This window comes from Rhamphochromis sp. 'chilingali' (assembly GCF_963969265.1).
Source record: "Rhamphochromis sp. 'chilingali' genome assembly, chromosome: 5".
Lineage (NCBI taxonomy): Eukaryota > Metazoa > Chordata > Actinopteri > Cichliformes > Cichlidae > Rhamphochromis > Rhamphochromis sp. 'chilingali'.
Window position 1 is genome coordinate 23,866,862 of NC_137932.1, and position 24,056 is coordinate 23,890,917.

At 42.3% G+C, this 24,056-nt stretch overlaps 3 protein-coding genes across 6 annotated transcripts; 2 read left to right on the forward strand and 1 right to left on the reverse strand.

Annotated features, from left to right (window-relative positions):
- Positions 1-6,827: 6,827 nt before the first annotated feature.
- Positions 6,828-12,685, reverse strand: tatdn3 (TatD DNase domain containing 3). 3 transcript variants are annotated; one of them, XM_080881996.1, is made up of 10 exons: positions 12,518-12,684; positions 12,338-12,370; positions 12,042-12,115; positions 11,524-11,608; positions 10,417-10,479; positions 8,480-8,589; positions 7,992-8,047; positions 7,811-7,923; positions 7,640-7,720; positions 6,828-7,552 (listed from the first exon to the last, which is right to left on the reverse strand). In XM_080881996.1, exons 1-10 carry the CDS (start codon positions 12,572-12,574, stop codon positions 7,418-7,420), a joined length of 807 nt encoding a protein of 268 aa, XP_080738122.1. In that variant the 5' UTR covers positions 12,575-12,684; the 3' UTR covers positions 6,828-7,417. The 3 variants fall into 3 exon arrangements, with proteins under 3 accessions (XP_080738122.1, XP_080738123.1, XP_080738124.1); XM_080881998.1 differs by having other exon boundaries at positions 7,413-7,552; positions 7,640-7,733; positions 12,518-12,685; XM_080881997.1 differs by lacking the exon at positions 10,417-10,479 and having other exon boundaries at positions 12,518-12,685.
- Positions 12,686-12,729: 44 nt separating this feature from the next.
- nsl1 (NSL1 component of MIS12 kinetochore complex) lies at positions 12,730-20,830 on the forward strand. Of its 2 annotated transcripts, none has more exons than XM_080881999.1 (6): positions 12,730-12,969; positions 14,539-14,611; positions 14,716-14,849; positions 15,106-15,160; positions 19,883-19,950; positions 20,045-20,830. In XM_080881999.1, exons 1-6 carry the CDS (start codon positions 12,778-12,780, stop codon positions 20,300-20,302), a joined length of 780 nt encoding a protein of 259 aa, XP_080738125.1. In that variant the 5' UTR covers positions 12,730-12,777; the 3' UTR covers positions 20,303-20,830. The 2 variants fall into 2 exon arrangements, with proteins under 2 accessions (XP_080738125.1, XP_080738126.1); XM_080882000.1 differs by having other exon boundaries at positions 12,732-12,969; positions 14,719-14,849.
- A 676-nt stretch (positions 20,831-21,506) lies between these two features.
- batf3 (basic leucine zipper transcription factor, ATF-like 3) lies at positions 21,507-23,914 on the forward strand. The gene is made up of 4 exons (XM_080883803.1): positions 21,507-21,901; positions 22,245-22,349; positions 23,327-23,371; positions 23,548-23,914. Exons 1-4 carry the CDS (start codon positions 21,827-21,829, stop codon positions 23,689-23,691), a joined length of 369 nt encoding a protein of 122 aa, XP_080739929.1. The 5' UTR covers positions 21,507-21,826; the 3' UTR covers positions 23,692-23,914.
- Positions 23,915-24,056: the final 142 nt, after the last annotated feature.

Here is a 24,056-nt window from a genome sequence, read left to right on the forward strand (position 1 = left end):
CACTTCTCTTTCAATGTTCTCATCCATCCCTGGCCACCATACATACGACCTTGCCAAGCCTTTCATCTTCGACATGCCTGTATGAGTCTGGTGCAGGAGTTTCAATATTTTGTCTCGGCCTTTGGTGGGAATAATTACTCGGGCTCCCCAGAGCACGCAACCATCCCTCACACTCAGTTCCAGCTTTCTCTGTCGATACGGCTTTAAACAGGTGTCGGTCTCAGTTGGCCAGGCTTTTAAGGTGTACTCGTGGACTTGCGACAACAAGACATCCTTAGCTGTCCATCGTTTGATCTGTGCAGTGTCCACTAATGTGTCATCCAGTACATCCATCATCAAAACCTGCTCAGCCATCTCTCGCTCAGGTGCTGAGTCTGGTACCGGCAACCGGCTGAGCGCATCCGCGTTTTCATGATGTTTTCCTGGCTTGTACCTGATGTTGTACTCGTAAGCACTCAATGTCACGGCCCATCTTTGTACTCTTGGTGAGCCCATCTGAGGTATAGGCTTCTTTTCATTGAACAGTGAGATTAGGGGTTTATGATCTGTATAAATCGTGAAAACTCGGCCATACAAGTATTTGTGAAATTTCTTGATGCCAAATATCACAGCTAGACCTTCTTTGTCAAGCTGAGAATACTTTTTCTCAGCAGGAGAGAGTGTGCGTGACATGAACCCCAAAGGTCTCTCGCTTCCATCCTCCATCTTATGTGACAATACGGCGCCTACGCCATATGGGGATGCATCACATGAGAGAACCAACTCACGGTCAGCAGAATAATGAACTAACACCTCTGCCGAGTTCAACAGGTTCTTAGATTTCTGGAATGCTTCCTCTTGTCTCTTTTGCCATGTCCACCGTACCTCGTGTCTCAAAAGTTCATGTAAGGGTGCCAACCGGGTTGCCAGGTTTGGAAGGAATTTGTTGTAGTAATTTAGCAAACCTAAGTATGCTTTCAGTTCAGTGACATTTGTGGGGGTAGGTGCGTCCATGATTGCTTTAACTTTCTTTTCCACTGGGTGGAGCCCCTGGGCGTCCACTATGTGCCCCAAGTACTCCACTTTCTCTTGCATGAAGGCACACTTGCACCTCTTTAACCTCAACCCAGCTTCCTCCAACCGGGTCAACACCTCATCCAGGTTCTGTAGATGGCTTACTTCATCCACTCCAGTCACTAAGATGTCATCTAAATACACTGCTACATGAGGTATCCCCTTCAAAAGACTTTCCATGGTCCTCTGGAATATTGCTGGAGCAGAGGCCACTCCAAAAGGCAATCTGTTATACGTGAACAGCCCCCGCGATGTGTTTACTGTCACGTACTTTTTCGATTCGTCATCCAAGAGGATTTGCTGGTAAGCGTGGCTCATGTCTAATTTTGAGAACTGCTTACCCCCGGACAGTGTGGCAAACAAGTCCTCCATTCTTGGTATGGGGTACTGCTCCAGTGAAGCCACGGTATTTACAGTAAGCTTGTAATCCCCACACAGTCTTATTGTCCCTGTGGGCTTCAGGAGTGGCACTACTGGTGCCGCCCATTCAGCATATTTCACTGGCGAGATGATGCCTTCTTTCAACAGTCGGTCTATTTCCTCGTCGACTTTTGCTCGCATAGCAAAGGGGACAGAACGCGGACGGAAGAAGCGTGGGGTGGCATCACTTTTCACCTGAATAGCAGCTTTCATTCCTTTCAGGGTGCCCAACTCCTCTTTGAACACATTTTCATGTTTACTTAACACTTGCTGAAGTGTTTTCTCTGTTGTTTTGACTTGGTGCAGCTTTCTGTTGTTAGGACTGTTTTTCACTTCACCCCAGTCCAATTTAATTTCCTCGAGCCAAGCTCGACCTAGCAAGCTGGGGCCGTCGCCTTCGACCACCACCAGGGGCAGATGTTTTTTCTGCTGCTTGTATTTGACGCTGACTCGTGTTGCACCAATCACCTTAACAGGATCCCCTGTATAAGTTTCGAGCTTGATTTTGATGGGCTGCAGGCTGGGGGGCTTGCTGTCTTTCCCTGTTTCTCTGAATGTTGCTTCGTTCATGACTGTTAGGCAACATCCAGTGTCTATTTCAAAGTTCACCTTTTTTCCATCAATTTGCATATCCACAGTGTAGGGGTCTACTCTTCTTAAGTGTACCGCACTGCCACGCCCTAACTTGAACAGTTTTCTTTTGTGCCCTTGACTGCACTTGACACAGTTCAACATAAAAGAGTCATCTTCAGAGCTATCAGTTTTGTTGTTATCTGCTTTCTCGCCCACATTGTGAGTACTGTAGTGTGAACTCTGCTTTTTTTCTTTCTTTACATATGTCGATCCATACTTTTTCTGGTTCAGTTTAGTCTTGCTTTTACAAGCTCTAGCTATGTGTCCCATTTTACCACAAGCATGACATTTTTCTTGTTTGTACTTACAGTCTGCTGCTGTGTGCTTGGTTCCTTTGCAACGATAACACTCTTTATTTTCTGCTTTAAAGGTACGACTCTCCTGTTGTCCTCTAGCGAGACTGAAACATTTTGCTGACGCCCCTGAAGTCTGCAGATCCTGTGCATTTTTATTTGCAGTCTCCATGGCTACTGCAATTGACAGAGCCTTGTCAAAAGTGAGATCTATTTCTGACAAGAGACGTCTCTGAATTCGGTCATCCTTAATTCCGCAGACGATCCTATCTCTCAACATCTGTTGTAACGTGTTGCCATAGTTACAATCCTGTGCCAGGCGACGCAGCTCCGCTACATATTCCATGACGGTTTCATTCGGCTTGCGGGAGCGAGAGTCGAACTTATACCTTTGCACAATTTCACTGGGCTTCGGATCGAAGTGATTTTTCATCAGAAGCACCAGCTCTTGGAAGGTTTTGTCTTTGGGCTTGGCCGGGCTGAGAAGGTTTCGCATCAAGCTGTACGTCGCTGCTCCGACGACACTTATTAATATCGCTCTTTGTTTCTCTGCATCGTCGATCCCGTTAGCTGCGAAAAACTGCTCGAGTATTTCCGTGTACTCATCCCAAGTCTGATTCTTTGGATCGAACGCTACTAGCGTACCAATTGTAGCCATTTCCGCTTCGAGGTCACTGCCTTCTATTTCCAGCCGAAAACTTTTGCATTCTTTGAAAAGCTAGCCAAACCTGTAGCCGACTCCATCACTTTATTTTCTTCTCTTTTCTTTCAGTCCGATCGCCCAAACTCCTTCCCCCTAAACGTCCTCGTCGCCAAAAAGATGTTGCATCTTCAAAAAATAAAAATACAATAACTGAGCCTTACACCGGGGTATCGTTGCACTGGTTTACTGAACCTTACTTTCAGGGCATGTACAGAACATGAGCATCCATTTTTCTACTGCCTCCTACAGGACACACTCTTCTTCCACTTCCTTACACATTAATGTAACACAGAACTAATACTGCCTCTCCTGGCATTACCATTGTAACAACACATTCATTCTGTTTCTTTCAGAAGATTAACAGGAACTTAGGATGTAGGTATCTATGAATAATAACTATTATGTATACTCATATTTATATAACCACTTATTTCTTGCGATACCACAACTGTCTACACTCCTCTTTCTTTGGTCACAACAGATGGTTGTGCCTCCCTGAGCCTATGGGAGACGTGGATAAAACAGTGTTCTTCCTCACCACAGTCGCCAAGCCCTACCTTAATGGGGATTATCAGATTGCAGGGGTTCTTCCTCTAATACTGTAAATGGTATACAAGTAAAGATGAACAGAACTGATAGAAAAAATATAAAACTAATCAGTGTTCCTTTAGTCTGTAGCTACGCTGCCTGTTCCATATACTCAAAGTAGCCTGTCCATATGCTGAGCATTATCTGCTCTAATCCTAGTGTGACCCAGTGAGACTGGATGCCGCAGCAAGTCTGATCCTACAGGTGATTCACACCTACAGTAAAATCTACACGCATCTGATCTCTTTACTGGACTTTAAAATGCAAAGCAAGCAACATTTCACAGCCCTTTCTGTGTTTCTTTTCCAATGAATGGCAGTGCAGTGTTGTTTGACTTCACTGAACAATGTGTAAATATTCAGCTTGCAATCATTTATAAATCTCCAGCTTGTAAATATCCCAGTTATTATTATTAGGTTCTTTCTCAGTGGGCTTAATCAAACTTCTGTCCACTCCGGACGTCACAACTACGTTAATTATACACAGTGGTTGGTTTTATTTATTTTGTTTTTATGCAGCTGGCTTTACAGGTTCTGCAGACTGTAGAATACCTGAGGTTGAATCTCGTACAAGGCTTGTTTTCTCATGTATCAGTGTTTTATGAAAGCCTGACAACTAAAGAATAAAACAAAACCAAAGGAAACTAAGATCACACCTCGACTAAATTTGAAATTTAATATCTGATGTGGGATTCTTACTCCACATTCTAGTAATCTCGAGGCGAGGGATGTTCTACTTTCGCTCGCACAGAGTGGCTCATCTCCCTTAATAAATTATCTTTGAGACCCCTCTTCCGGTTTCTTGTTGCCCAGGTAACTAGTGCATTCTCACAGCTTACCTTTGGATAATTTATGAAAGGAAATCTAGTCCACATTAATACTTCCTACAAAGATAAAAAGTAATGTCCGGGTATGAGGATCGGGCTCTGCTGGAGCTGAATCAGAGCAGGGAGACGTGGTGTCAGGTGGAGATGAACCCCCGGCAGGGCTGGGAGAGATCACAGAGGAGACATTACCGGAGTCACTTGAAGTCCAGCTCGGTTCTCCTTACAGCTCTGACCGGCGGACCGCAGCGCAGAGAAGCCTGCACCCAGCGGCCTGCCCCCATCAAGCTCCCGGAGAGAAGGCACTTCGAGGAGGGCTGTAAGAAGGCTTCTCTGAAGATTTTACAGAAATGTTTCTGTAGATCTGATATGGACACGAGAAACTGTGTGTCTGTCCCAAATACTTTAAAGATATTAATATTTAATTAGGTAATTAAATTCTAAAAGGCTGAAAGATTCAATATTTTAAAACTACAGCAAACCTGTATCCACAGTTATTTAGTTTATCAAAGAATCCCACTTTCCAGATATTCCAATTTTCCGTATTACGTTATTAAAGATGAAATTTGTTTAGTACCTTCATTTGCTCCACAGTACAGAGAAATGAAATGAAATGTTAGTAATGAGAGATAGTTTGCACACATGCCATTACATTAGGACCCTACAGGTCACCTGTTTTATGACTGCTGTTGTCAAACATGTGGCCTACATGTTTTTGCTGACAGACCCAGCCTCAGTAGGTCCTTTCCACCTCATTGGATGGTTTTGCAGAAAAGGAGAGCATGGCTGTTTAACGTGCTAAATCTGAGCCTCAACCCTGAATCATGGTCAGTTTCTCAGCCTTCTCATTAAAAGATTTTACCCACAATGTGTCATACAACACCTTACTAATCTACTTACACCTAGGAGCCACGCTGATGCCTTTCTCTAACAGTAGACGGGAAAAGTAAAAAACGAGGCGTATTATTATTAGCTTGATGTTAAAAACTTGATGCAGTGGTCTTACCAGTCCAGTCTACTTAAGGTTAAATTGATGGTATGTGGCCCACAAAGTAAAATGAGTTTCACATCACTTACCCAGGCAATCATCTAATGCAAATTTACCACTTGTACTGTAGTTAACTGGCTTAAAGTTTAAAATCTGTAGTGCACCACTTAATTGCTGCATGTCTTGATCAGGCTGACATAAACATATTTATCAAAAACATGAGGTGGAACTATGCTGTATCAATGATTTATGGAGGAAAACAAAACTGATGCTATTCTTCTTGCTTTTATTTAACTGAAATTCTACTTAAGTATTGTTTTGTTAATGTTCAATAGAACTTGTTTGAAAAACAAGTTTGAGAACAGCCGTATTATTTGATTTTCTATAAAGTGATCAAAAAGAAAATGAGCAGCTGTTGACTCCTGAGATCTGTCTCTTCTCTTCCAGATAAAACTCACCTGGTCTAGAGAGCTGCAGCCTTAGAAGATGACCTGAGCTCATACTGCAGATACACCAGGGACCCAGACGTGGGGCAACTTTCAATATTTTATTTTCACAACTAATATATGACGTGATACAAAACCCCAAATACGCTGGAGATCATGGCACATGAGGTCTTAAAAGATTTGATTGTACTTGTTATTGACAGTACCGAAATTAAAAACTCATTTTTAAAAAATAATTTCCATGCATCACTCGCTTTGGTCAAGAAAGACACATCTCATTAATTATTAAAATCATCTGCAAGACTTTGCAAAAAGCTTCTAGCTTGTGTGAAACTTAAAAAAAACCCTCAAAAGTAAAGAAAAACCTTTCTGATATTCAAACGTTAGCAGTGTTCATCACGTGTTTAAAAAAGTTCACAGCCTCGCAGTGAAACACTGAGAGGCGGACAGTAGTAATAGGGCATCGTCACTGATCTCTAGAATCGATTAGATTCCGATTCACAAGGTCCCGAATCGATTCGATTCAATTCGATTCGATTTGAATCTGGGAAATTTTGCCTCAGACAGTCAGAAATATTATATATAGGTGTGAGCATCAGAGCAGATGGCTTTGTGTCAAAGTAGCTGAAGATAAAACACAGAAAAACATGAAGGTGATTTTCCTGGCCTGGGATTTTATAAAAATATGCTGCAGTAGATCAAAAACGAAAGAAAAACATTAATCAACATATGAACATTACCTCTGAAGTTACAGAGGTTTTATTAGAGACACGGCTAAGCGTTTTGCATAATTTAAAAAGTTTAAATTTGTTCAGAAGCCTATTTGAACGGCAGAAATTACATTTTCTTTTTGGAAGTAATTAAGGGGGGGGGGGGGGGGGGGGGGGGGAACAGCGGCCGACAGCGCTGTAAACAACGGTAGACTTGTGCGTAACAAGCAAGCGAATAATGCAGAAAACAGTACAGAGAGAGAGAGAGAGCTGTGCATGAAGTGTGATTTTATCGTGGTGGAAGCAAAACGGCAAAAGTCAGAGTGAATTCATGACACTGTTTATGTGAAGCGTTTGGATCTTCTTTTGCTGCTGGTTCAGTCAATATATTTGGAGAGAGATAAAACTAACAGCTTTAGAATCAGCGCAAAAAGGGCGTAAACACAAAGCGCGACCGCTTTCAGCCCCGAACGTGTCCGTGCCGTCGGGTGAGAAAGGCGACATCTCACTGATTCGTCAGCAGGTCCGCGCTTTGTGTTTACGTCTTTGTGCAGAATCCGTGTTCCTGCTCGCATTTACTGTTTTAGCTGTTTGGTGGTTGTTGAAATTTTGTGAGGTTTAACCTGAGATTCTGGCGTTTTGGGCAAAATAAATTTATATTAAAAAATTGATTCACCCCTAAGTAGTAAAGGGAGTTATCTTTTCCATGACGTCACACACTGGGTGAGCCTTGGATTTCGAAATCACGCTCATGTCACTGTCAGCGTGTTTTAGCTTTGGGGAAGAGTCTGTATGCATTGTGTGCGGTGACCAGCCGAACAGTTTCTGGAGGGAGACCTTTGACATCGGCGATGTAGCGACATGGCAGGATGATGTTAGCGGGCTCATTCCTCACCTGGCAGACAAAAGACAGATTAAACATGTCTGCACTTGTGGCGCTGTGTCTCAATATGATGATGACTTTAAAGCCTTTAAAACTTACATGCTGGTGAAGCCCGAGGGCAGGAGAGTCGGTCTCAAGACAAATGTGCTCCAATGGGATCTGCTTGATTAACTTGTCTCTCTGTGTGGCGGTACTAAAACTGTTTATTCAGGTGACTCAGCAAAAAATGTTAAAAAATGTTTTTCCACAGGACGACATTTTTCATCTCACCTGTTTGCTTCTGCAGACGGCGGGGGGAAAAGAGAAGAGGTAGCCCGCCTTCACACCTTCCAGAGCGACCGATGGCTTCCCCGCAAAGTTATGAAGCAGAGCTCGGCTGATGCCTGACAGAAAAACAGAACATGAGATAACGTTCAGATGTCTGCACGGTTCGCTGGAATCTAACACTCACCTTGTTCCTTCATGGTCTCAATCGTGACCCTAGCAGCTGATCTGGAGTGGACGTTCCTGAACAGAAATTCACAATCGACACGTTACACAGACTTCTATGTGGATTAAAAACCTTCACTTAGCGACTTGTGCATGCTCGGCAGACTGACTGTTTGATTATTTCTGGGAAACACAGGCTCGGGGTAAAAAGCTCAATGTGAGCTTCATATTTTTATTCTTGGACTCTGCATGATTTGTTCATTCATGTTTACACTGAGTCTTGATGCACTAGGACTTCTTTAAGCTATAAGATCTTGTTTGGTCCTAAAATGTGTTAAATGAAATCCGTCATTTAAAAGTTCAAACACTTTAAAAGTTCAAACCTTAAAGCAATGAAACAATGGAATTCAACACAGTGGAGTACACAAATATAAACCCTGTGTTATATTTGTGAAAAGGGAAAGAACTTGAATTTGAACTCTAACAACAGCTATTTTAATTAGTCCTCACACAGGTAAGTCCAGCTCCTTGGCGATGCTGAGCTGTTTGATGAAGACGGTCACTTGGTCATCTCTGTCCTGCTGAGTCGGGGCGCACCAGGGAGTGAAGTCTAAACCAATCTGAAAAATTAAAAGAAGGCTGTTATGGCCCTAGCAGGGCCTCCTGTGAAATTGAACTTGTGTGGGTGTGTCCTGCTCTCTCCTACCGTAGGTGCCACCCTTTTTGCACAGCTGACTCTAATCAGCAATTAGGACCAGAGACAGGTGAGGTCTAGTGCCAAAGAGCCTTGTTGGGTTTTGTAGGTGGCCTGCTCTGTGGAGAGGAGTGTGTTTCGGTGACTAACCCTTTTTTGACTTACTTTTCAGTTTATTGACCAACTACTGGGTTTTGTCGTTTTCCTTCTTTAAAATGTGATAGGGCTTGTCCGTCTCTTTTAGTTGAATTACTAATAAAAACATTAATAAAACCCTTTAATTTAACCATTTTGCCTCCCACGTCTCCTTTAGATATTTCCCTCATCCCCTGGACCCTTTAAGAGTACGTAAAAGTTTGGGGCTGATCCGGGATTTGAAAGTAGGACCTTACACACCCCAAGCCCAAATCGTAAAAAATAAATACTTTTTTTTTAATCAGTCATCCCATCCCAGACTACTATTAATGTAGGAAAAGTTTTAGAAGACCAGAATCACTTTGCATTTCTTTTTCACTATGATCGTTCCAAATTTTAAGTCGTTTTTAGAACAAATTTAATCAAAATTTCATTTCCTGAAAAGGTACACTCAGACTAGCATCTTAATGCTCACCATTAACTTGACATAAACATTTAACGCACTGATCTACAAGTTCAGTATTCAAAGGGTTTATGCATGCTACGGTAGAAACTAAACCTTGGTCTCAGGTTCGCTCTTTAAACTCTCAACTTTGATCTATGTCAGTGAATCGTTACTGATTAAGTTTCATAAGAGAAGAAACATAAGAAATTTCTATAAGAAACAGAAATGAGGCGCACCAAATGCTACATTGGATTTGTGTGTGCCACCTTAAAAACTGACACCTGCTCTGGTGCATGAGCCTCTGGCAAGGAAGAGGTTTAAGTCGCCATCTCTCAAGTGAGTCAGTTCTCACAGAGCTTATGTCCAAATGAAGTCGAGTCAAACTGGTTTGATTGCTCAACCTAAAACCACAAAGTACCCTCAACCACTCAAGCATCCGCAGATTAAAGAAAAAACTGCCAGACCAGATATGAGGGAAAAGGCTACAGATTCAAACTGTAGCTGAACTAAAATGTGCTCAGTGAAGCAGAGGATGGAGCTCTACGTCTCCAACCTAATCCAACAGCTGGAAACAGCAGTAGGAGAGTGTCGATTTAGCCCTGTGACGCCTGAAATGTGCTGAAAAAACACACATTCCTCATTGAGACCATGTAGAAATTCCCTGCACCATCAGCGCCTGCTGGAGAGCAGTTAGTGTGTGTGACTGTCTGTGAGCCTGAGAAAGATTGTTACTGACCGTGTGCATTAACCTTTTCTTACAAGCGAGATTAGCAGGTAAATCGGGGCTTTTAACAAGTTTAATCTGCTTTGCTTCAAGACAGGTTACGTTAACAATGTAAAGATTTTTTTAACATGGGGCAGACACAGTGTGTGTTAGTGTGTGTGTTTGTAACAGTTGAATCCATGACCACCCTTAAGCCTTCAGAAGCTGATATAACTTAAATTATCTATGAAGTCTTCCAGTCATGGAATTATTTATTATATAAAACTTTGGTTAAACTTTTTCCTACTGAGCTCCATTTCATGGAGTCTGAGATGCAGCACACTTCTTAGTCAATTTAAAAAGACGTTTAGCTTAGACATATAAACATGTTTTATTAAATCCGCAGAAAAATTAAAAATAGTTTAATAAAAGAGATTATTATAAGGTTCAGTTAGAGGTTAAAAGTCTACCTCTCCAACAGCGACCAGGCGTTCTTTGTGATTATAGAAGTGTGGAAGGGCGACGTCCAGATCCTGTAGAACATATTTCTTTATTAAAGGTGAGGTTTAAGAAAGAAAAAAAAAAAACATTAAAAAAAATATTTTTCTGGGTATTCAGCAAACACTGATCTACTGGAAATTTCCCACACCATCTTCAGGGTTTACAGAGAATAGTCTGAAAAGGAGAAAACAACCAGTGTGCAGCAGTTCTGTGAGTTTAAATGTGAAGTTAATGACAGTGATCAAAGAAGAATGGCCAGACTGCTGCAACAATAACTCAAACAACCACTTGTTATAGCTAAAGTGTGCAGAAGAGCATCTCTGAGCACACAGACAAGCACTCACAGATACTTGAAGCAAATGCGTAGCAGAAGACCACAATGGTGGTCTGATTACATCATTTCCTTAGGGATTAATAAGCATTCTGTTTCTGATGGGCTGCCGCTCCCGTCAGCGAAGAAAGGAAAACTGACGCTAAAATTAAACAACAATAAATTTGAAAAACAGAAAGCCAGAATTTGGTATAAACAACATGAAATGGATCCTGCCTTGTATTAACTGTTCAAGTCTGCGGTGGTGTAATGGTTTGACACGTTGCACCACCTTAGAACAGATTGAACATCCTTTAAACATCACAGCCTTTCTGATTACTGTTGCTGACCATTTCCATCCCTTTATGACCACAGTGTGCCTGTCTGTTGATGGTTGCTTCAAGCTGGTTGGTACATCCTTGTCAAACTAGTTTCTTGAACATGTATGCAAATGTCCTCCACAGTCACCAGATCTCAATCCAACAGAGCACTTTAGGGTGTGGTGCGGTGGAACAGGAGATTCATATCATGGATCTGCAGCCAACAAATCTGTACTGGATGGATAATGCTATCTTGGACCAAAATCTCTGAGGAATACTTCAAGCACCTGGTTGAATTGCTGCCATGAAGAATTAAGATTTCTACCATAGTAAGCAAACTACATGAATCACTGGATACAGTCTGGATACAGATTTCCTTCCCATTTTTTCATGATTATTTAAGTAAAATATTTAAAAGACAGATGCGCTACACATTGGTTCACTACCTGAGGTTTCACGCTGCGCTGCTGAGGGCCCTCGGCAGCCTGCAGCGGATGGATGCCAAAACACGGAGCCACGAGATCTGGATAGCTGTGAGAAAGGAATTCAACATAACATCAAAGATAATAAATGCAATGCTTTCCAGCTGTGAACAGCTGTGCAGAACAGTATATACACATTTGTTTTCTTTACACTCTGCATGACTGACTTTAGAGGAAAAGTAACACAAGCTCTGTTCTTACTGTGAGCGCACCTCAGTGTGTCTGTGTACTTTTACTATACAAATATTAGTTCAGAAAACCTAACCTTTAGTTGCACCTAAGTTCCTGGATAGTTGTATTTATTTCATCAGCAAATAACTGAAATTTTGTCTCTTTTTCTCCTGTCTTATTTCAGCTTAATGATTCTTTTAGGCTTTATGCTGTTGATGTCGTTTTTCTTCAATTTGGTGTCCTCTCAATAAAAAGCAAGCAGCATAATATATGTTTGTGAGACAGACAATGTGCTTTGCAGACGTGCAGACCTTTCCTGCAGCTGGAGAACTCGGGCAAACTCTCCGACTTCTTCTGTAACTGCAACCAGAGTCTTCACACCAGCCTACACATAGACACACATAACTGCATGCTTACTATTTTAAATATTATATTAAACTGCACTTATTGTACTTGTGTGAAACAAGATGAAACATACAACTACACGTTTTCTTCATCTGTAGTTTCAGGCTGTATTTCCAAATGGCTCTGAAAATATCTACAGGTTTCAAATGGCCAAGATCTGTAAGGCATATGTGAAGGTATAAAAGGAATTCATTATGCTTACCTCCCTCGTCCTCAGGATCACATCCTCGAAATCCTAAAAGTAAAAGAAAGGCTATATTTGAGTAGTATATATAAAGCTAGGAGCTGTAATCAGACTGTAAATAAAAAGAGTAAATAATGCTTCAAATTTCCTGCAGTTCATGAAGAGGTGACGGATAATTTCCAACATGTGACAATTTACCTCTTCAAACTCATGAGCCGAGATATGACAGTGACAATCAACGAAGCCATTCTCCATTGAAAATCAACAAATAAAAGCTAAGAGACCAAATAATATTAGAATAACTTCTCTGCGTTAGTAGCATAGCTAACAACCATCCCGGAACACTCCTCCAGAAATAAACGTTGTTCCTTCACGGTCATTTATGGTAGAAGGACCGGTTCGTTTCTGTTCAGTTCCGGGTTGCGTTAAAAAAAAATATAAACAAGTTGGCGGTAAAGATGGAGGCTGTAGAGAGTGAAATCTTACCAAGTGAGGAAACAAATCCAGAGTACAGGGTCCAGGTAACCTCGAAGAAAGTAGTAAGTGAGCAGGTGAACAAATACAAAGAACTTTTAAAGACGGCTCTGGACGGGCAGCCGGAGGACTTTCCGGAGGAGACGAAGCGAGTTTTACTGCAGGAGCTGCTGGCAGTGAGTCCGAGTCCTTTCTCACATTTTGGGATTGACTGTAACTGAACATGATGTGGGCAATGCTAAACTGTAGATGCCAGGCCGCTGATAGTTGTTTTAATGAAGGCGTATTTATAAAATCTTTGCATATATACTTTACAGCTTGATATTATTAAGCCACATCTGTTAAGCTCACCAGTAATAGTTATGAGGTCAGGCATTAGTGTCTGTGGGCTGTGATGTTAGCAGACCACACTGAGAGTAGGTGGAAGAGGGGAAATGGAGGTATGCTCTGGAAAGTCAGTTGAAGCAAGACAGGATAGATATGTGTGGATGAGAGGAAGGCAGGTGTAGCAGCGAAGATGCAAGGAGCGGATGTAGCGAAGGTAGAGGAGCCTAAATACCTGGGGTCACCTTTCAAAGAAATGGACAGTGCACGCGAGAGGTGGAAAAAGATGATAGTTGAACGTGATGAGACAAAATTAGATATAAGTACGTCAGAAGGACAGCTCAGGTTGAGCATTTTGAGACAAAGTTGGAAAGGTGAGGTACAGATGGTGTGGAAAAGTGCAGAGGAGGGATAATGGCTCTATTGGACAATGGATGTTGAAGATGGAGTTGAAGAGAAGATGAGGATGCATGGGTTAGGATGAGATGGAGACAGATGATATGCTGTGATGACCCCATTTTTTTGATCTAGTTATTTTTACAAATCCTTTATGCACCTATGATTACAGACTGTCTGTGCCAAAAAGAGACAACAGACAGACAGCTGAAAAAATGCCACTATGGTGATTTTTTTTTTTTTTTTTAAATTACATAGAGGAAATCTGATATGGTGACAGTACTAAATTTCACTTAGGGGTAGTCTAAATGCTCTAGGATGGAGAATAATTAAATGGAGAGTGTGTAAATACTGTGTGTTTGTTTGTTTTGTGTTTTAAGTTGTGCTGACTGCTGTGTGGATACTTGCGTTATAAACTTACAATCTACAGATATTGCCGGCTGTCAGTATTCTAACGAATTATTTTATTGTAACCAACGCAGCGTTTGAAGTTTATGTTGTGACTCGTGTCAGTTTTTGCACTGACTAAATCCTCAAAGACAGGCATGACTGTTTTAGTCTTTTTATCACACTATTATTTTAAGTACACAGTAAGTGCATCCCACGTATTTCGAGCTATGTGCTTCATACTGAATCATCATCACGCTGCAGCAGAAGAAACCAAGTTTTCATGGAAATTTGGGGAAAACAGTGTTTCAGTTGTGCAGATTATTTGTAGCCCACTTTAAGCTTCATGTGAACTAAGTACAGAAACAACTGTGATCAACGTTTGACCTTTGTATGGAGGACTGTACAGTGTTCATATAATAACAGCAACAGAGTTTCCTGAAAATGATCCTGGTAGTCTTCTTTGGGACTAGATTAATCAGGACAGTCCTGCAAAATAAAGTGTAATATGGCTTCCTGTGTTGACCAAAATAGAAACGTTATCAAATTGATCTGATCCTGCTGCAGTTGAACAGCTGACATCATATTTTAATGTGTGTTGCCACTGATTGTGTGTTTGTTTATTTGAAACTGTGCAGAATTTTGAGGCTGCTGTTCAGGCTAACGTGTTGGTGAATGGACGGCCTTGGGAGGAGGCGCCCGATGATGAAGGTGATCCTTCGCCCTTTTCATACTCTTGTTTCAATTATTATATTTTAAGGAAAGCTTTATTAAGTCAACTATGCTGTCTGTTTCTCTACCACCAACACCCTCAGCAGAGGATGAAGCTGTAGATCTGGAAAGCCTCCTGGACGATACTATTGTTGAGACCACAAGAAGGCGCCGTACATTCCCCAAAAAGATCCTTCCTCATGTGGTGCATGCCCTCAAGGCTGAACGGAAAATCATGGTGGGGCTTTTTTTTTCTCCTTGTTTATTTTTTGATTTACCAGCTCTGATTATTGTGCATTACTCTCAATTTGAGTTTTTTGTATAAAAATAAACAAATATATTGAATAACTAAAGTGCAAAAGTGGCAAGTGTTTTTCAAAGCAAAGAGTATTTTCTATCTTTGAGAAAATGTTTATTGCTAATTATAGATTTCACAGAATCTTTCATGAACAGATATTTGTCTAAAGATTGAAACAAACTGTTTCATGTTTCAGGGGCTGTATGAGCAGGCCATCAAACCTCAAGAGGTGGTCAAAGATCCTGATCAAGGTAGTAGCCTCTGATCATTTCTATAGACACAGACATTTTTTATTTTAGCTTCTTCCCCAAATCTTTACAGGTATACCAGTGACTGTTCACCTGCAGCTGACTTGAATTGCTGAGCACCAGCTACAGAGTGCTGTACTGCTGGCTCAGGACAGTGTTACTGTCTTACTTTGGAGAGTAAATTTAGACATCTTATGGTTACGTGTAGAGTCAAAAAGAAAAACACATAAAGCGCCCTTTGTTCAGTGAGGGGGTGTTTGCTATTTTAAAGTGCATTTAGGAAGAACTGGTTCTTTTTCAAGGCAGACATGAAAGTTTCAGCATCACTGAAGTGAAATACCTAAACACATCAGTACTTCTTGTTCACCGTTTTTAGTAGAATGAAGCAAAGGCTGTGAATAAAAACATATCGGCAGGTTGTAAATGACTCATGAAGCGATAACAATAGTTTTACTGTAGTATCGCAGGTCACACAGTCATTCATACAGTTGCCATGAAAAATGTTTGTTTATATATATATATATATATATATATATATATATATATATATATATATATATATATATATATATATATATATATATATATATATATATATATATATATATATATATATATATATATATATATATAACTTAAACACCCAGCACGCCCCTGCGGGCGGTTTATCCTTCAAGCTCGGGTCCTCTACCAGAGGCCTGGGAGCTTGAGGGTCTTGCGCAGTATCTTAGCTGTTCCCAGGACTGCGCTCTTCTGGACAGAGATCTCCGATGTTGTTCCCGGGATCTGCTGGAGCCACTCGCCTAGCTTGGGAGTCACCGCACCTAGTGCTCCGATTACCACGGGGACCACTGTTACCTTCACCCTCCACATCCTCTCGAGCTCTTCTCTGAGCCCTTGGTATTTCTCCAGCTTCTCGTGTTCCTTCTTCCTGATGTTGCTGTCATTCGGAACCGCTACATCGATCACTACGGCCGTCTTCTTCTGTTTGTCTACCACCACTATGTCCGGTTGGTTAGCCACCACCATTTTGTCCGTCTGTATCTGGAAGTCCCACAGGATCTTAGCTCGGTCATTCTCCACCACCCTTGGGGGCATCTCCCATTTTGACCTCGGGACTTCCAGGTTATACTCCGCACAGATGTTCCTGTACACTATGCCGGCCACTTGGTTATGGCGTTCCATGTATGCCTTGCCTGCTAGCATCTTGCACCCTGCTGTTATGTGCTGGATTGTCTCTGGGGCATCTTTACACAGCCTGCACCTGGGGTCTTGCCTGGTGTGATAGACCCCAGCCTCTATGGATCTTGTACTCAGAGCTTGTTCTTGTGCTGCCATGATTAGTGCCTCTGTGCTGTCTTTCAGTCCAGCTTTGTCCAGCCACTGGTAGGATTTCTGGATATCAGCCACCTCCTCTATCTGCCGGTGGTACATACCGTGCAGGGGCCTGTCCTTCCATGATGGTTCCTCGTCTCCCTCCTCTTTCTTGGGTTTCTGCTGCCTGAGGTATTCACTGAGCACTCAGTCAGTTGGGGCCATCTTCCCAATGTATTCTGTTCCTTGTCTCATCCTGGACTGTGGTGCTGACACTCACCAGTCCCCGGCCCCCTTCCTTCCGCTTAGCGTACAGCCTCAGGGTGCTGGACTTGGGGTGAAACCCTCCATGCATGGTAAGGAGCTTTCTTGTCTTTATGTCAGTGGCTTCTATCTCCTCCTTTGGCCAGCCTATTACCCCAGCAGGGTACCTGATCACGGGCAGGGCGTACGTGTTGATGGCCCGGATCTTGTTCTTACCATTCAGCTGACTCCTCAGGACTTGCCTGACCCTCTGCAGGTACTTGGTGGTTGCAGCCTTTCTAGCGGCCTCTTCATTGTTCCCATTTGCCTGCGGGATCCCCAGGTACTTGTAACTGTCCTCTATGTCTGCAATGTTGTCTTCTGGTAGTTCAATCCCCTCAGTTCTGACTACCTTCCCTCTCTTTGTTACCATCCGACTACACTTCTCCAGTCCGAACGACATTCCAATGTCATTGCTGTATAGCCTGGTAGTGTGGATCAGTGAATCAATGTCTCGTTCACTCTTGGCATACAGCTTGATGTCATCCATGTACAGGAGGTGGCTGACAACTGCTCCGTTCCGTAGTCGGTATCCGTAGCCAGTCTTGTTAATGATCTCACTGAGGGGGTTCAGGCCTATGCAGAACAGCAGTGGGGACAGAGCATCTCCTTGGTAGATCCCGCACTTGATGGTGACTTGTGCTATGGGCTTGGAGTTGGCCTCTAGTGTTGTACGCCACATCCCCATTGAGTTCCTGATGAAGGCTCTTAGGGTCCCATTGATCTTGTACAATTCTAGGCATTCCAGTATCCAGCTGTGGGGCATTGAGTCATAGGCCTTCTTGTAATCAATCCAGGCAGTGCACAGGTTGGTCAGTCTGGTCTTGCAGTCTCGGCTGACTGTTCTGTCTACCAGTAGCTGGTGTTTTGCGCCTCTGGTATTCTTGCCAATTCCTTTCTGTGTCCCGCTCATGTATTGACCCATGTGCCTGTTCATCTTAGCCGATATGATGCCTGACAGGAGCTTCCATGTAGTACTGAGGCAGGTTATTGGTCGGTAGTTGGAGGGGACCGGTCCCTTCTTGGGGTCCTTGGGGATCAGGACCGTCCGACCTTCGGTTAGCCATTCCGGGTGTCTCTCGTTAACTAGCAGCTGGTTCATTTGTGCTGCCAGACGCTCGTGGAGTGCAGTCAGCTTCTTTAGCCAGTAGGCGTGAATCATGTCAGGCCCTGGTGCTGTCCAACTCTTCATACTGGAGACCCTTTCTTGGATATCTGCCACTGTGATGATTACTGGACCCTGTTCAGGGAGGTCGCTGTGGTCTGCCCTCAGATCCACTAGCCACTGAGCATTGCCGTTATGGGTTGCGTCCTTCTCCCATATGCTCTTCCAGTATTGCTCCGTCTCCAGCCTTGGTGGTGCTGTTCTCTTATTATTGTTCCCTTGCCACTGAGAGTACACCTTTGCTGGTTCTGTGGAGAACAGCTGGTTTATTCTCCTGCCTTCTATCTCTCTGGTGTACCTCCTCAAGCGGCTGGCCAAGGCTGTGAGTCTTTGCTTGGCAGTTTCCAAGGCCTCAGGTATGGACAGCTTGCTGTATTTCTTATGCACCTTCTTTGTCGCAGCTTTCTGCAACTCCGTTAGTTGGCTAACCTCCCTCCGTGCTACTTTGATCTTGCCCTCTAGCCTCCTTCTCCATGGAGGGTACTGCCCCTTGTGGCTGTTCAACTTGTAGCCAAGCATCTCACTGATCACTGCTGCCGTATTGTAGATCAGCTTGTTAGTGTCGGTAATAGTGGTTGTAGGTATTGTCCGTAGTGCTGCATTAACATCATCTAGCAGACTTTCTGAGGGTACTTCACGTAATCTTGGTAACCGGCTACGGGGGATCCAGGTTTCAAGCTATCCTATTTTTCAGGTCAGTTCCTCTCGCACTCAACGATCCCTCTCCTATCGCACTTGGGGCTATGTACCCAATCTCGGGTGGGGGTGATGATATCTCCCCCCTGACCTGGCGTCCTGACTCCTCCTTGCCGTAGCATTTGTGTTGTACCTCGTCAATCTCTAGCTGTGAGAGCAGTCCCTTCTTTCGAATGTTGGAACACTGAGCTACTAGTTGTTTCGCCGTCATTGTGGATGTTGGGTATCGAAGAATCCATAGGTCCGTCATCCTATTCATGTAGCCCCTTCCGCTACACACACACACACACACACACATATATATATATATATATATATATATATATATATATAGCGCCACTTTAAATGGTAAATGCACAGAATTTTCTACCTTATTTTGCCACTCAAAATTTTTATCAGTCATACATATATAAGGTATCACTCATTTACACACTTTCACGTTTTCCTACGTGTTAGTGCATTTTATCATTCTGTGAAACTTGAGATTCAGTATATTTCCCATTGATTCTTGGAGATGAAGACTGGAGCCTTCCAATTAGTACATGACCTACTTCTTGAGCCACAGCCGCCGAATCAATCGCTTTAAAATAAATTTGAATCAACATTAGCTTGAAAACGATAAATGATGCTTGAGGAGCAAATGGCTCAAGCAGATATGTTTATATGGTGTATAAATAGATGAGTTCTTCCACCAGTTTACTTTTAATCATTAGTTGTTATTCATCAATGGCTGCCTTCCACAGTATGTCCTGTCTTCTTACCTTCACCCCCAACCGGTCGCAGCAGATGGCCACCTCTCCCTGAGCCTCGTTTTGCTGGCAGTTTCTTCTTGTTAAAAGGGAGTTTTTCCTTCCCACTGTCACTAAGTGCTTACTTGTAGGTGGTTGTTTGATTGTTGGGTTTTCTCTGTATTATTGTAGGGTCTTTAACTCAAGGTAACTGTTGTTTCGATCCAGTCCTATATAAATAAAACCGCAGTATTTGTCCAGATATAGTCACTGTTTCCTTACAAATTTTATACCAGACAGTATTCCCTTCTGCACACACCTAGAGTAAGTTTAGTTTCAGTATTTCCAATGATTCTGTGACTATTTTGTGATATTCTTTGTGTTAAATCAGTGTGGACAGTTCTTTTTATTTTGCAGCAAATCTCCACAATGCCTAAGCAGACAGACAAGACTAACTGTAGACACAGCTGACGTGCAGTTTACCCTCGATAACAGAGCCGTTCTTGTGTGTTTTACCAGAGAACATCATGAATGATTTGACAGCAGCCGCTCCTAGTGTGGTAAAGCAGGCCATCCAGGTCATAAAGGTAACACACTGAAAGCTCTTAGCAAGTTGTCCTTCATGTATAGAGTCACACCTTCATGTATGGAGTCATTACTCACATATTTTTTTTTCTACAGTCAATCAACACTCTGCAAACACAAGTTGAAGGCCTATGCGAAATCCTCAAAATGAAACCCAGCCAAGCCTCTCTGGAGATACACAGAGAAGTGTTTGGTTTTAATGACCAATCAGAGGCTCCTTTTCCTCCTGCGAAAAGAGCCATGGGAAACAAGCAACCAATCAAGAGAGCTGTAGAGGAAGCAGCAGCCGCAGAGGGCTATGTGCCCCAAGCCAAGAAACCAGAGTGCTGCGTGGGAGAGGACAAGCTCGAGTGACACTTCAAGAAACATTAAACCAGTGTGAAATTCCCAAACACTGCAGTTCCTCTAATGGCCACTTGGCTGATCCCAAGAGCCAGCACATCCATAGACTCCCACATTAAAATGTCTAACTTTACAGCGGAAATAAATGTGCTTTACAAGCTGCTACAAAAATGTTTTGCTCTCTGTAACCTGCTCCACCCTCTTTAACAATTGTACAAGGTTTAGCTTTAGTATGATCTGGTCTGTGTCTGTATGCAGCTTGCCGTCCAAACTTAGCCAAAAACTTTTCACTGCTCTCTCTGTCAGCGCTTCACCAGCACTGTGGTGGCCAAAATAGCAACACTGGGGCCTTAAAATATACCAGATTGTGTCAAAGTGGATACATCCCTTTTTAATATCCAGTCTGTGGCTGAAATTAATAAGTGTAAACATGATCATTCTTTTCCATGAAGCCAAACAGAAGTTTCAGTTCCATGTGTGGGCGGCAACAGAGATACTGTTTGGCAAGTCAAAAGCACAAATAAAAATACCTCAAACTGGCTGATTTGTTTGTCCACTTGCAAGGACTAAAGTAGCATCAGAGGTTTAATCTTGTGGAGTTACGTGCAGCATGTTTTTGCATATTATCTCAACTTGATCAGCATCAGATTTGTTCATTTGTTAGTCTAAATTGATTTTTGTAAAGGAAAAACTGATTAGTGTTGAATCAAATGAAATCATTTATGTCATTTCTGTTATCTTGTGCATGATGTGTATATAATACAATTCCAGGGGCTTTGCTTGTACTTCTTTCTCATATTGGTCACTTTGTGGTCACTTTAATCCACTTTAAAGAGCTTCATAAACCTTAAATTTATGGTTAAAACTCCGTAAAAGCTGTCGGCTTAGTTAAATATATTGTTATGTCATAACTCTTTAAATCCCTTTTCTGTTTTTCAAAACTTTAACTGAGAGAAACTGTAAGTAGTGGATTTATAGTTGTCACCTGCAGAATATGGGAATGATCTGTGCGCACAGTAAAAACAGAAACTTTAAAACATGTTTATGAATGGAAGAAGTGTGTATTTTAATGCACAACATTTCATTCTGTAAATCTAACCAAATAGTTTTGGTGCATAAATCTAATGTGTGAGTGTAAACAGTAGCTGAACCCTAACCTCCAGGGTGAAAGTCCTGCGTCTCACCAGTTTGTTGTTTTTAAATAGAATCTGCTTCGTCTGTTGATTATCTCAGTTGGCTGTCTGGTAGTCCTGAAGACAGACTTCTTCCATATGCTAAATACAGGTTAACCATGGGGCCCCACAAGTCACGTGACTTACATTAACTGTGCTCGCCACTTCTTTAAAAAAGGCAGCGAAATTGAAAAGTAAGCTGAAGTGAAACTCGAGCTAGTTTTCTACCCAGTGTGTTTGAACTTGACTGGACTCAGTGCCCAGCACACACACACACACACACACACACCTATCAGTCTCCTGACAGAACCAGTGTTAAGAACACCGTCGTCTTTCCTTTTAGGTTTTGATTTTAAAGCCTGTGATGTCAGTCTCTGGTTTTTCATGCCAGTCTCAACAGAATAACATCAGCACCAACCAGCTCTGTGAAGGATGGGAGGTAAGAAAGATCACGTCATCGTGTTTTTTCTTAACACGTGTACATTTAGGTTTGTTTTTTTACTGTTTACCTTCCTATTAATCCACGGGGAGGTCAAGGGTCAAGAGGTTTTAAAGATGGTTTAAAACATCATCTTGTGTATATAGGCTGATATCGCTATGGTCGCCCTCGGTGCTTCACATGGAGGTTGTGTGAGAAATAGGCAGATATGTGATGTAACGCTGCCAGTGTCCTCACATGAATCTGCACAAACAAACTCTGGTTAAGCAGTAAAAAACGAGACGTAAAATATCACAATTGTAGAACGTGTCAACGGATTATAGTGTTTGTTTGTTTGTGTCAGTGTTCGGAGGATGAGGGGCGGAGGATGAAGAGGAGAGAGAAGAACAGAGTTGCAGCTCAGAAGAGCCGCAAAAGACAAACTCAGAGAGCCGACCTGCTGCACGAGGTGGGTGAACGTATTTCTGCTGATCAGATTCTGATATATGCATTAAGTCGGTGTGTCAAACATATGGCACTTGGGCCCAAAGTGGCCCACCAAAAGGTCTATTTTTGGGCTCTTAACAGGTTTGCAAAATGTTGCAAATATTTTTTGCACTGTATTTTTTTCCTCCATGAAGGTTTATTTTGCAAGTCACTGAGAACAGATTGTGTCTTTGAGACTGGTTGTCTGAGACGTTAATTTCATCACAGCCAGATGACCGCCCGCTCACCTTTACAGACTTGTTACTGACCATAACACATCGGCTAAAGTGAGGTGGTTAAACCAACGACCATGCCAACACGTTTCTTTGATTTACAGCTGGAGTGTTTCTGGCTGGCTGTTTTGTTTCTCAAACTGTTTTAGGTTTTACTACAGTTCAGATCAAATTGGGCTGTATGTGGCTGATAAACTAGAGTGAGTATTTTGACAGGTCCTTTCTTGCTTGAAGCTGCTGGTTTAAAGCAAACTGTCAGTTGAAGAGCAAATTTACATGTGGACCACCGGGATAAAAATATGAAGTGAAATTGAGTTAATTAATATTACTTTTATAGCTTTTTTTTTTTTTTTAATTTATTAATAAAAAAAAAAGTGATGCGTGTCTCCTGACTGTTTGTTGGCTTTTGAAATAGGGCAAGGAGAGTGCTCTCTGATTTCTCTGTCTCCATATTCTCAAATCCAGAGATGACTGAGTGCTTACAAGCTGGGACTGCAGCAATAAAAATCCCATTGTGCATTTATGCAATGAATGTGTGGCAGCCACATTTATGTGTCTATGCAAAAATCACATTTCCAAAGTTACAATCCCAATCAAAATACCCCAAAGATGAAATGTTCAGTCTAGCTTTTGTTTTCAAATAAATATTTTTTTTTATTCATATGAAAGCTTTTGTTTTTTAATGTAACATGTATTTCCCACATTGTTTCCCCCTCTTCACCTCCAGGCCTGTGAGCTGCTAGAGCAGAGGAACAGGAAGTTGAGGAGAGAGGTAAACACACTGCTAATTCTGTCTCTGTTCGTCTTTTATAGACAATTTTATTTTATACAAACAGCAGCAAGTCCTGTTTGTATGAAATGCATAAAACACAGCAGAAATGAAAGCAAATAGTTCTGGTGTACCTCCATTGCTTTTACACAGCAGTAACAGAGTGAATTCATCTCCAGGTGGATTCTCTGTCAGAGGAGCAGCACCTGCTGACCGAAGCTCTTAGAGCCCACGAGCCCTTCTGTCTCATCATGCACTGCTCCTTTGCCTCCTCCACCTCTTCCACCCTGCAGCCCGAGAACATGGCAGCCCGTTCTGTCTGAGGCAGGGAACAAAGTCTCTGAAGACGAGTTAAACTTCTGAATGTATCTGAGAGTTGGTGTCTCTGTAATGCTGCAGTGAACCTCTAGAGAGCGCTGTTCACCACGCTTACACACAGTGACGATGCAACAGGTTCGAGCTGCTGCTGATCTGAAATCCAGGTGAAGAGCGTCCTCTGGTGGTGCTGTTATAGAGCTGATCATGTTACTGAGAGCAGACCTGAGCTGCAGCAAATACGAAGCTATCAGTCGAAAAGCAACGTCAGTGTAATATTGTTATCTTTGTTGTGATCAGAATAAAATACTGACTCATTCGTATGTGGACATATGTTTAACAAAAAGGATCTGGTTATACATTTTCACTGTTC